Here is a 13,973-nt window from a genome sequence, read left to right as displayed (position 1 = left end):
AAAACTCGGACCTTACTTTCTAATTTAATGTAAACTGTACTTGAGTTAACAGTTCATTCTTTATTTTCAAAATATTTTGAAAATTATTGAGTTACTCATATCAGAGTTAAAAACTCGGACCTTACTTTCTAATTTAATGTAAACTGTACTTGATAGATGACAAGAAGAAGAGATCGAATTTCAGGGGACTTGAAATGTTTGGATTAATAAAGCCTGTCAACTCGATTAAACCTGACCAAATTTGGTGTCTTCTCTATGAAAAAGAATCAAGTTGAACACTGAATTTTAATGGACTTTAGTTTTGGTCTCGATTAAACCAAACCAAAAATACTGTATTTCCTATGGAAACTTTTAGATTTGATAGGAATACAATGTACAAAAAATGTCACAAACTGACCGATTATCGTTAAAAGTTTCTTTGTTATTGTTTGAAAAACCTTAAATCAGTTCCTTAACAAAATCTTTTACGATTAATTCTTTTATAAGAATCTTATATTTAAAAGAACTTCAGATAAAGAGTCAAAATTTGCATACCTATTTTTGGGGTTTAATTTACTTCATCCAAAGAGTCTTTTGTGTCTGGTTTGCGAAGATTTGGCTGCTAAACAATGCAAGATCTCCAATTCAAAAACATAAAATAGTGAAAATTCTTCTTTCAAACTTTCGTGAACTGTAACCAGACGAGAAAGTCGATGAATCGAAAAAAAGGTGGGGAAATAATTTCATGTTTATTTGCCCTGTTTCTCTCACATCCTCTCCCTAAACACCTCAACGGGGGAGAACACAGAACATAAAAACAAAAAACAATCTTCTGTTCTCAACACTCCATCGCTGAACAAATCTACACTAGCTCAACATAATTTCATCAAAAATATCCCTCCGGGGAAGTGCTCCAAACCATCCTTCCTAGCCCTTCAAAGCTTGTTACACACCCTTCTTCTCAATGCCTCAAAAAATGTGTTCAACATGGCCTCCTATAACTCTCAAAACAACATTATCTTCTTCTAGCTTGCTCTCGACTTTTTTCAAAATCTGTTTATACTCAGTTGTTTGCTTGTTTGGGGGAAGACGAGAAGCAATGAAATGACTGAACGACCTTTCTTAAACGATTCATCAACATGTTTGTCAAGAGAAAAAAATAAGAGGCTTGGCTTGACTTGAAAAGAAGTCTTGGCCCAATTTTTTATTAAATTTCTCGTTTATTGAGTGTCGTTACTTACTTTTGCTGGTTGATTATTTCTTGTGGTTCGCCTTGTACGCATTTCTGCTGCCATCATGTCATTCAAAAAGGCGGCCTATGATGTCATCAAGGTATAGATATTTTGCTCTTGAGTTTTTTGGCTGGTTGACTTAAAAAAAGATTCCCGTATGTGGAATCTAAGATTAGACGAGTCTATTGCCAATTTTAGGTTCCATGGCTCTCTAGAATACATATTTGAAATAAGGTGTTTTCTCTTCAAGTTCGTATTCCAATCGAGCAAGTTTTGTTTCTGTTTATTATATGTTTAGCCATGTCCCCAAAGACAATTTAGTTGAACTTGTATGATATTCAGTCTTGATAGATATAACTGAAACAACACTTCTAGCTCCAATCCCAAGACTTCTGTTATTAGATCTCTCCGTAATTCGAACATTGGTCAATTTACCTTCAGACTCTCCATAATTCGAATCTTTTCCTTATTCTGTTCTCTTAAAGTTCGAATTAGAGAGGGTCAACTTTATGTTTAACACTGGAGAAACTGGAGACAATTACAAAAGACTATTTGAAATCTATCAAAACATTTTAAGGAAGGAAAAAGATTTATGATTTATATCTGTCTCTCGTACCTTTAAGTGTTTCTATGATTATTTTGAAACTTGATCCAGGCTCTTGATGAGTTTAAAGTGGCGAAGTAAAGAGTTTTTCCTGTCACTTCTTATGGTCGCAATGCTTCTAAAATCAGAAATTTGTCTCTGCTAAACGACACCGTATTTGAATCCCACCTTGAGATATTGAACTATCAAAGCCGGTCCATAACCGCAATATTAACTGATGTTTCTTGGCAACCTTTCTCAAACCACAGCAGGTGTTTAAATTCATAATATTCATGATGTAATGTTTTAAATGGAGTACCCAAAATAGCCCGGGCGATTGCCACTAGTTTTATAATCTAAATTCAAGTTTAGTGACAAACATCCGGGTGGGTGCTTCCGTACAAAACATTAAGTCTTGAATTTCACCAATTTTCTTCTGTTCTCTTTCTTACACGTTTTTTTTATTTATAAACATAACGTTTATAAGCATGGTCAGGCTGAGATTTCGACTCAAAAACAATAGAAACTTAAGCATATGCATATGCCCCTAGCTTCAGCGCGAATGAACTTAAGAAAAAACATGTACCAATTCAAAGCTATGGTTTACAAATTAATTTTACGCAGGATTCCCAAACAAACAGAGCAATTTCTTGGCAAACAACTGGCATCCTCTTGAAATAAGTTATGTTTCGAGGTCTATATTGGAAAGTTTTTCTTGGCTTGCGATTTTGCGCAATTTTCTCACAACTCGCGACTCTCTCTTTTTCTCTCTCAGAAGTATTCCGATTATTTTTCCATCAATTCTGGAGCAACATGAGCTTTTGTAGTTACTGGGGTTGACAATACAGCGGAAAGTCCTTAACTCGCACACGCACGGGGAATATAAATTTATTTGACTTAAGGAAATTTCGAGATATGTAGTAAGGCTTATAAGGCATTGTTAACTTCAGGGAGAAAACTTGTTCAATTAAGGAGACATTCGAGTTAAAGAGGTTCGAGTTAAGAGAGTGTACTGTGTTTTGAAAGTGTATTGGGGGAGAAATTGATATTTACCATCAAGAGTCCAATGTTACGTAGTTTAATGTCTGTTCGATAAAAGGAGATATTGAAAGATTGACATTGCAAAAACTGTTCTCAATTCGCACTAGCCGAAGTAGTGATAAGTGTTCAATACCCCTTGTCGCTCTTTTATCTAACACGATATAAGGAATTGCTAGTTTTGCTTTTAAGGATATACTGGAAAGCAAAAATAGAAGATCTAGAATTACAAAGGCTCTTATTGACTCGAAGTTTTAAAGGGATGACAAAGTAGGCTATGACAATTTATAAAGCATTTTTCGTAAAAAGGGTGTCTTAAAATACTTGAAAATCCAGGAGTCTTGTAGAAAATTTGCGTTTTTCGCGAAAGAACATTCAAAAATATTCTTCGGATGTTCTTAACTTTTAAATTTTAAGCCTGAACATGTTCTTATTTATTTGTCCAAGAAATCGGGTGCTGTGCCTTGAGATGTTCTTAACTTGTCCCTAATATTTTGACTATTGAAGCCCTTATGTTCTTATATAGTTTGCTCTTATAAAAAACGTGTACTGCACATGGAAAATGGAGGATGGTAACTCAATGTGAAGAGCTTAACAAGATCACTGAAAGGATTTGTAGGCGCTTCAAACTCTTACTTTGTTTCTCAATTAAGATGCTGAACTAAGATAAGGATGGAGAAATCTTGCTGCGTGGTTTTTGTTGTGCGTAGTGTCTAGTTTGATTGCGTTTTTTGGATGACTTTTAAGATTCCACTGTCTGGCCTTGTATTACCTTTTTGGAAAGACAGGCAGGCAGAACCAAACGAGAAAAAAGTATAGTCGATTTCGTGCTTGGAAGAAGGTTTCCTTGTATGTAGTTTATAAATTTAATGTTTTTGATGGTTTACAGTGTAGGGTTAATGTTTTCTAGGTGACTTTGATTCCAATGACACGATGCTCTTTTGGAAGATAAACTTAAGTTACACGTTTTTTTATAAGAACAAACTATGTAAGAACATGAGGCTTTGATGGCCAAAATTTTAAAAACAAGTTGAGAACATTTAAAGATTAAGAACATTTATAGAACATTTTTACGCTTAAATCTAAACAAAGTTAACGACATCCGAAGTCTTCAAAAATTTTGGATGTTCTTATGAAAAAAACGTGTAGAAGAAAATAAAGTAAAGTTTTTACAAGTAGGATCCAGTTTGAAAACGTTATGAAATTTTTCTTTACAACTTACCTTGAGTCGACTTCAAAATATATTGCTTATTCTACCCATCGTTTTCTGTCCCTGACAGAATCAACTTCCTATATTTGTTGCAACCAAAATTTTGATAAGATTTTGGCACGGTCTTAACTTGCTTAGATAGAATATTATCATGACTTTTTGAAAAATATACAAGCCTGTTACATTTCTCAAAAATCATTAAATCTTATGACGAAATTGACCTTAAACCTAGATTTCTCCATTTTCCTCTCATCCAATGATATTATGGTGTCAATAAATGTTTTTTCTGGGTAAAGTTAACTTGAAGTTTCTCCACCTAGCGACTCAAAAACTTCTGAGATATTCATCCTTTATTATAGCGCTGTACACTACACAGTCAAAACACCCAGCAATTGCTAATGACGCTTAAATTACTAAAATGCTGGTTAATTTCTTCCTTCTCTCTATTCCATCCTCTCCTCTCTCTCTTTCTCTTTCATGTTCAGTTTGTTTTGTTTCCATTCATATTTTGACAAAAATCTCATTATTACTCATTACAATTTTTTATATAAGAACACATATAATCTTCTCCAGTTTCTTATAATATGATTTTCCTAAGACTTGATTCTAGTCGTCACAATAATTCAAATCATTTTTGGGAACTTCTCAGCAAGCACACGACGTTGTTTTAACGTTCAAATAACGTTATTTGGACGTTATGAATGTCAAATGGACGTTGATACGACGTCGAGTGCCGGCTGAGTTGGAAGGTCCATCTTCTACAAAGGACAGTGATAGTATGATATCATTCCTTTTAAACTTTAAAGTATACCTCAAACCATGATTGTTTTAGCCTCCTGTCAAACTTTTCTGCATACCCTTGAATGAGTATTGGGCATATTTCATCATGACTCTTATAAAGAAGAAAATTGATGATATTCTTATAAAATAAATAATAGGGAGGTATGCCATGATAACTGTATTTTCTGTCGTCATTCTCATACAGTAGTAGAAAGCGTAGTATCCTGTCTATGTCTTAATATATTGTCTCTCTTTTGACGAGAAATTGAAAAGAGAAAATACTTTAACAGACAGATTCATTAAGGTTGGCTTGTTAACAAGAAATCATTTTCACTTAATTGTGTGTTTTTTCGTTCTGTATTTCGATTTTCAACTTATTTGGCTTTATTGAGACGTTTAGTTACTGTATTCGTTTGTTTGATGGAGACATTTTTTAGCAGGCTCTTTTTATCTGTTAGATGGTATTCATTTTGTTTGTGATTGGAAATCATCTAGTAATCGACCAAATCGTTATACTACCAAAGAACACAGGTTCCCTCGGTTCATCATCGTTTAAAATCGATAACATCGATTACTAATTTGTGAAAGAATTTTACGCTAAAAGAGATCGACTAATGATCGAATCGAGTTTTATCATATAGTTTTATCGAGCTGCATCACTGTTTAAAATCGTGGATTAGACTTTTATTTGTTGTTTATTGACATTGTTATCTGTCTGTTATTGATTGAGAAAACATCAACCACACATAACATCATATCTTTGCATCACCATTGTCTACAAGTCCAATGTGCTGACAAAAAACATCATCTTTTTGACTTTTTTTTAGAAAGATTGGATATTTTTAAGACAGAGTTGATTGTTCATGAAAAGAAGGGAATTTTGTTATTTTTGCTACCCCAACAGTATTTGAGATTGGATTATAGTAAAACAAATTTTTGAAGCGATTGTTTTGTGTTGTGTTAAAGGGGAAAAGAGGAGATTTCGTTTGTCGTTTGGCTTTACTGACAAATAACAACAACGTTAAAGAAATTCTAACGAACGTACATTGATAGAAAATATTTCTTTTGGTGTGACAGAGATTGTATTATTGTTGGATGTTGTTTCAGCTAATGACTTTTAGTATGGTCAGCCATCTTATCGTGGTGGTTTTCTTCTTATAAAAAACGTTTTTTGTTGTTGTGACACAGTTTTTGTGTTTTTGTTTTTGTTTGGGTGAGTTGATTTGAGAAGAAGGAGAAAATGAAATTCGAATGGATGACCGTTGTAAGTTCTTTACATTTCCCCGAATTTTCCCCGATTTCCTTTATTGTCATCCCCGATTTATTTGTTCGGTAAGTTCTATACATTTTCCCGATTTTCTTCATTTTTCTCCCTGATTTGTATGTTCAGTATATCTTAACATTTCCCCAATTTTTTCTCAGTTCTTCATCTAGCTTTATTTCCCCGATTCAGTTGTCCGGTAAGCTCTTTACAATTCCCTGATTACAACTGATCTTTCATTTTCATCCCTGATTCAGTTGTTCAGTAAATTTTACATTTTCCAAATCTCCGATTCTGTTACCGTTCGGGTATTCTGATTCATTTTGTCTTGATCAATTTGTTATTGATTTATCCCTCAAAACTTAAATATACCCTTTCATCCTAGTCGTGTTTTTGTTTTGATTTCTAGTCTCGCTTTTTCCTTTTTGTTATGATCCCTTCTTTCCTTCATTTTAACCTCTCTCTCTACGTAATCCAGAAAGTCCACTCAAAATAACTTTCTAACGTCCAATATCATTTTGAACACAACATTGCCTTTCTATTGCAATCATTTTTTTTCTTCTTAAATTTACAGACACTGTTTACGCTGTTGAAGAGATTCAAAATCCTTTGCTTCAATATTTGAGACTTTCCAACCATAATACAATCTGTGTTTATTAAAGAGGGGTCAAACATTTCGAAAAAAAGAAAATATTATTTTTAATCGCTTGTTGATTCGATAGATTCCAGACCTCTGGATTTTTGTATACCTCTCAACTTTTTAGACAGTTCTAAACAAAATGGTTCCCAAATACTGTGTGGACATCTAAATATTTGAAACGTCAGAAAAGACGACGTTATAGGCTAAACGGATCGAAACAGTTTCGCTCCAATTTTTTGTTTTGTATAAAGTCTTTTTTGTAGTATGGATGATTCATACTAACGGTCAGTGCATGAAATTCTGAGCAAAAAAGTGTACCACAACCACCACTGAACCCTAGACTAAGCTTTATCCGCTATTTTTGATCCCGGAGTTTTTCTTTAAAGTGGTACCCGCAAAGAAGCCATTGTGTTAAACTTTGCCCAACGACAAACGGCGCTATATTACTTTGTGACCAAACGCTTTTAAAAAAACCTCGTTAAAAAGATTTTACTTAACCGGTATTGAGAAACTGCCTCCAGGGTAAATAATGTCTGAAATCCTCCAGGGTTTTTATAAAGTTCAGTGAACAGACCCTCTTACTTCATTTTTGATTAATTCGAGCCGCAACTGTTTGTATTAAGCTCTGTTTTTCAATTTAGGTTTTTTGATTAGGCCTAATTTTGTCTTATTCGAAGCATTATTGTTCAAAATTTCACGAAATTTCCATGCTGTTCACATGGGATTGAGATCAGATAAAAAATTGCCGTAAAAATGTCATGCTTATGATTAATATTATTATTATTGGGTGAATGAGTCAAATATTTAAGTATCAGGTATCTCCCAGTGTTTATTGAAATTGTCAACTTTGTCTAAACATAAATGACTTGTCTGTCATACAACTGTTTATTTTGTATTGATTTCAAATTGTTGGTATTTCTGTTGACTTCTGTTGACCGTAACAGTCATTTGTCGTCTACACACTTTTTTTTTAAAGATTGGTTTAAATCCATTTCATCGTGGAAATTCTTAACTCTTTTTGGAAAATCATCCTAAAATAATCTTACAGCATTCTTAGGTTCCTAATTAGGATCCTAATTCAGCCTAGATTTAACATTTAGTGCATACGCCTCAATCATAAAATGGAATTGTTGTGAAAGGAGTGAGCCTTACTCGGGGGTAATTGACAATTTATAATAGACTGTGCTCTAAAAATGGAATTCTTAGCTTGAGTAGCCAAATTCCATGATGGTGATATTCTTAGACTAACATCAGACATTCTATCGTGAAACATTTAGTCTCCAATTTCTTAGTTTTAGTCCCTTATCAGTCTTAAATTGAGGAAAATAGAGAGGAATTTTGTGAAAGCCTTAACAGCTTTAACGGGGCAGTTGGGAATCTCTTTGTGTTAACTTGATGTCACTCTAAAAATGGAAGTCGCTTCTGAGTATTTGTCAAATTCCAGTTTTTGATATGCTTGTCCCCTTAATGTTTGTTTCGCCATTGTTCCCCTTTCTTCTCACAACCCGGCATCATCCTTGTTTAAGACGCTTTTTGACAGCGTCCTCGTTAATCTGATCATTCCCGCCCCAAATCTTAAAATCCTATAATATAAAGTCGAGTTTGACAACCCTCTTACTTCATTTTTGATTATTCGAGCCGCAACTTTGTATTAAGCTCTGTTTTTCAATTTAGGTTTTTTGATTAGGCCTAATTTTGTCTTATTCGAAGCATTATTGCTCAAAATTTCACGAATTTTCAATGCTGCTAACATGGGATTGAAATGAGATTTAAAATTGCCGTAAAAATGTCATGCTTATGATTAATATTATTATTGGTGGAATGAGTCAAATATTTAAGTATCAGGTATCTCCCAGTGTTTATTGAAATTGTCAATTTTGTCTAAACATAAATGACTTGTCTGTCATACAACTATTTATTTTGTATTGGTTTCAACTTGTTGGTATTTCTGTTGACTTCTGTCTAAGACCGTAACAGTCATTTGTCGTCTACACACTTTTTTTTATAAGATTGGTTTAAATCCATTTCATCGTGGAAATTCTGAACTCTTTTTGGAAAATCATCCTAAAATAATCTTACAGCATTCTTAGGTTTCTAATTAGGATCCTAATTCAGCCTAGATTTAACATTTAGTACATACGCCTCAATCATAAAATGGAATTTTTGTGAAAGGAGTGAGCTTTACTCGGGGGTAATTGGCAATTTATAATTGAATGTGCTCTAAAAATGGAATTCTTAGCTTGAGTAGCCAAATTCCACGATGGTGATATTCTTAGCATTATTCTTAATTTTTTCGCCATTTTCATCATGGGCATTCTCATAAAGTGTATTCTTATAAAAAAATCAATCTTGTATCAAATCTAAACAATTTGAATGGAAGCAGTCTTCCGTTGAATCTGATCATTTAGTACCATTAGTCCCAAAATTTATCGGAAAACCGACATACAGATTGGTGTTAACTTCATCGAGTTTAAAGCTCTAGAGGCTAGAGAGGAATCTTAAACCTTTCTCAAGCAAAAAAGAAACAGCCTTAAAATTTGCGCCGCCTTTAGAATGACGGATTGAATCGAGCTTTCTCTTTGTTTTTAGGCAGCATATTTTTCGAAAGATGACGATTGATTTTTCTTTCAATCTGGCCTTTGTGTTAAGAAAACGCGTTACACTTTTCAGATTGGGGAAAAAAAGGTTCATTTCCCATCCAAAAGTTTTTACTCTAATCCTTCCGGTATTGATGTTGAAGAAACTCAATGGTCAAAAGATCATTCCTCTTGTACATTTGAACAAGTGCGGATGCACGAAACTTTAAATCGTGTACTGAATTATTTAAAGAAAACTTTAAAATATTGGTTGACCTCTAAAGACTTTTCACCATCCTTTTCTACAGTGTAACGGATTATTCAAATGATTTTATGCTTCATAAGCTGCTGCAAGTCAAGGATAAACTTTTCCTTTCGCTTTCAAACAAATTTTTTTGTTTTGAAACTTTTGATTATTTTTTCTATCCGCAAGATTTAAGAAACTTTGACCGCATTTTATCGAGATTCATTACAACAAGTTTCAAAAGTTTTTCTTAAGGTTATATAACTCTTACGTTTACCTTTCTAATATGAAAGCTCTCGTTTAGAAATTTTGGGAGTGAGAGCTTCTTACTTCGTTTGTATTTTTATATTTTTTACGGGCTTTTCTATGATAGCCCTGACAGTCCTGACAATCTCAAACGTTTTGGAAGTTATAGTATATTGCTGTGAATGGAATAGACTTGTACTCTTCGTTATGCACGTTTTTTTCTACAAGAACATCCAAAATTTCATCCAAAGCCTTGGGATGTTCTTAACTTTGTGGGTTTTAAGTCTAAAATCTTTCTCAAAATATTCTTATTTTCTCCATTTTGTGACCATTTTGACCGATTTTCCTAAAGAATCGGGTGTTTTCGAGTCTGCAAAGCCTTAAAATGTTCTTATATAGTTTGTTCTTATAAAAAAACGTGTAGTATCCCTTTGTTTGCTTTTACTGAGGTCAACAACAAGAGTTTTATTTTTAAAAGCATTAGAAGAACATTTCTTAGTAATATATTACAGACAGAATAGTTGGGCCATAGAATTATTCAGCGGGTACAGAAAGAAAGGTTGAAATTATATTCAAACCCAGGCTACTTTCTCTCTAGACTACTAGTCATCAAATGAAAGTGCTTTTTGGCAAAGCTGAGATATTTCTTACCAAAAAAAGTTCGAATCAGTCATTTTTATTTGTTTACAGTCTTGCTTTGATGACATTTTTGTATTTGTCTTTTTTCATATTTTTTAAGCCAACAGAATAAACAAAAAAGACAGTTTGCGAAAAGAAAAACGTTACACACCATTTTTGTTAGAGGGAATAAAATGCATTTGTTTTGGATCGATCAAAAAAGATTTCATACAATTCGTTTCAATAGCTTCGTATGAATATGTTATACCTTCAAAAAAACACTCTAAATTCTACAATTTAAAAAAACGCACGCGAAGTTTTTTCGTGATTTCGAATTTTCTTAAATTGTCGCTCGCACTACATAAGAAGACTATCTTGAGAATTTTCCTGGAACATTGATTGATTGATTTAGTTCTCCTACAATTATGTTTGTTTTCAAATATGAACAAGAGGTATGACGTCACTTGCTGTTCCACAATATTCGTAGTTATGACGTAATCTTATGAACAAAAACACCACGTTTTTGTGCTGTTTGAATATTAAACTCTTATTGAAGTATGACTCGGATCAACTCGATTTTTTATTTGAAGGGAAATTTGTTTTGATTTTAGTGCGATGGATAACTTGGACAAAGCTTTGGCATTCCGCTACTCCACTATAGAAGAAGAAGTTTAAAGTTGATCCCCCATTTCTTCTTATTGACTGAAACTAGCTTGTTGATCAACTCTCTTTACTTTCTCTTCTTCAGATGGAGCAATTGCGAAACCAAGTTTCCAGGCTAGAAGAGGAGAATTCAAAGCTTTCAAAGTCGGAAGAATCGAGGCGAAAACTCGAGCTGGAAGTAAACTACTGGAAAGAGTATGTCACTAACGCCCAACAACTTAAACGGTCGGGCGGGAGTGTTGACACCGCCCAAGAAATGGCGGACACTCGGCGTAAGATGATCGAGGCACAGGATGAAGTGAACGAGACTCAGAAACGTTTGAAGTTGAATTCCGGTAAAATTCTGATGCAGAATCGCGAACTAAACGACACTAAACAAAAACTGACGGAAGCCAATAGTTTAGTCGCTGTCTACAAAGCCAAGATTGAAAACATGGCTAAAGAACTGATGACTAAACACAACGCCCAGAAAGCTTCCAAAGAAGCCGCTGGTGGCGGAAGCGGAGCCAAGGAATCACCGCTTTCAGCTTCTACTGAAGAGATCTTTTATAGTCCGAAACCCGCTCGGGCGGCCACGCAAGCTGGCTCCACCGAGGGAAGTACCGCCCAGTATTTAGAGGATAAGTTTTTGGTTTTGAAAGATAAAATGAAGCGCATTGAGAAAGAACTATTCTTGAAATCAAAGGAACTCGAAAAAGCAAATGAGAGTCGCTCAAAAGTTGCCAAGTATACGCGATCGTTGCTCCAAGAGCTGGAGACTCGATTATCGGACACGCAAACGAAACTCAACGACAGCGAAGATAAACTAAAGAATGCGACAACGGAGTTGAAAATGGAACGCGAACGGCGTATACAATCGGAGGAAGGTCCACGACGACGTATGAGTAGTATTGCGTCACCACCAAAATCCGACATGTTTAAAGATCCCATTTCGCCGTACGTTGACCAAGACGAGAGTCAAGAATCGACGGCGTCGGAATTTACGGAGCATGACGCCGACACGAAATACGCCGACTATTATCGTTCGCGTTACAAGGAGGCTGAGGAAGCTCTCTTAGAAAAAGACATGAAATTACACCAAGCGGAAGAAAAGATTAAACAAATTCAAAATTCAATGAAATCAAGTTCAGACAGTCATAAAGTGATCAATGAATTACAAACCAAATTATCGGACGCTACACATAAGTTAAGTGACCGTCAACTAAAAATCCACGAACTTACGCGTGAAATTGATCGTCTCAAGGGATACGAAAAGACATTCGAAAAGAAGGTTCAACAATGTTCAACGCTTGAAGAAATCGTCAAAGATCTAGAAAGTACGAATTCTGAACAATCTAAAAGTTTACATCAAACGAAACAGGAGGTTGAGATTTTGAAGATCCGTGAAGTTGTTTTGAAAGAACAATTACAGACTCTCCTCGAAGAGGGATCTGATGACGAGTCAGACGCCGAAGACTCGATCCAACTCCATAAATCTGTTGCGCTGAAAAACCAAATCTCAAACATGGTAGAGCTAGAAGCGCAAGTCAAGAAACTGACGCTCGATAACGATAAAGTAGCCCGTAAGAACGTCGAATTGGAATTACGTCTACGTAACGCGAACATTCAGCATTTCAAAGCATTAGAACAAGGAAAACATAACTTGGGAGCCATCGATGAAGATACAGAAGGTTACCAGGCTAGAATTAAAGACTTGGAGACTAAGCTAGTCGCTGCTGAAGACCGGTACCTTCACGAGATGTCGAACATGAAGGAAAAGCATTATAAGGAGATCTCCGGAATCGAAAAAGACTTTAAAGAGAAATCTTCCCAAATGACGGCGTTAGTTGATAACTTACGTAAAGAGAAAGAAGGCTTATCTACGCTTACGGAAGACGAGTGTAATGAATTACGTGGTTCCGTGACCATGTTGAACTTTAAGTTGAGTGATCTGGAAGATAAATTGAGGATCGAAAACGAGGCTCATTTGAAAACTAAAGGAACTCTTGACGAGCGTGTTAACCTATTCGCAGAGCTTGAAACGCGTTGTAAGGAAGTGACCATGGAACGTGATAACCTGAAAGCAGAGCGTCGTGATTCGTACGGTGTTTACGAGGAAGACGATAAGATGACGATCTTAGATAGCGAGAACGACGAGCTCAAGATGAAGGTTAGGAAGTTGGAACGCGAGCTACGTGTTGCGCTTGATAAGTACCAAGACTTGGTGAATAACGTGAACAATAAAGAGAAGAGCGGACATTCGGAGAGTAAAGAGAAGGATCGGGACTCAGGTATTGTGATTACGCAAGAGATTAAGAATCTGATGGACGCTTATAAAGATGAAGAAGGCGTCGAGATAGATGTCAGTGATTATAATGTTGCAAATTTAATGGATAATTTGAGCGCTGGAATCACTGGAACAGATGATGCGGACAAGTATAAGAAACTGTGTATTAATTTAGTGCGACAGTTGAAAGAGTTAGGGAACCGGTTCATCGTTGGCGAGGAAAGAAGCTTACAACTTGCTGAGCAGTTAGAACAGAAACAGAACTCTGAAGAGGAATACGTTTCCAATTATAATGGACTTTTGAACAGAATTGAGGACTTGAACCAACAGATTATCGATTCGCAAGAAGTATTACAATCAAAAGCTGATGAACTGGAGTTGGAGCGCAAGAACGTTCTTAACCTTGTCGAGGTGACTAGTGCGTACATCAAAGAGCTCGAGGGTTCTTTAGTTGAATACAAGACTAAAGTCCAAGACCTACAAAATGCAGCTGGCGATGGTAGTCGACGTGGCTCCACTAGGCCACAACCTGAAGGTAGGCTTTTGTCTTCTTATTCCCCTATCTAGGCTCTGCGTTTTGCCGTGATAGATTCGATTCTGCGGCAAGTTTTCAGGAATTATTAATCGATATATCGTT

The 13,973-nt window shown here is 35.3% G+C and overlaps 1 protein-coding gene across 9 annotated transcripts in view; it reads left to right on the top strand.

Annotated features, from left to right (window-relative positions):
• Positions 1-13,973, top strand: part of LOC136801882 (putative leucine-rich repeat-containing protein DDB_G0290503) — a 66,360-nt gene that overhangs the window by 26,077 nt on the left and 26,310 nt on the right. For 6 of the 9 annotated variants that reach the window (XM_067058546.1, XM_067058544.1, XM_067058547.1 and 3 more), the window contains one exon: positions 11,156-13,871. In XM_067058546.1, coding sequence (XP_066914647.1) covers positions 11,156-13,871 — 2,716 coding nt within the window. Of the gene's footprint in view, positions 1-979; positions 1,312-5,600; positions 6,087-10,524; positions 10,860-11,155; positions 13,872-13,973 lie in introns of those variants that run through there. The other 3 variants (XM_067058550.1, XM_067058552.1, XM_067058551.1) reach the window with 3 other exon arrangements.

Source organism: Clytia hemisphaerica, unplaced genomic scaffold (genome assembly GCF_902728285.1).
Source record: "Clytia hemisphaerica strain Z4C2 unplaced genomic scaffold, Clytia hemisphaerica genome assembly, whole genome shotgun sequence".
NCBI lineage: Eukaryota > Metazoa > Cnidaria > Hydrozoa > Leptothecata > Clytiidae > Clytia > Clytia hemisphaerica.
The sequence above is the reverse complement of the archived record's forward strand: the minus strand, read 5'-3'. Positions and strand labels throughout refer to the sequence as shown.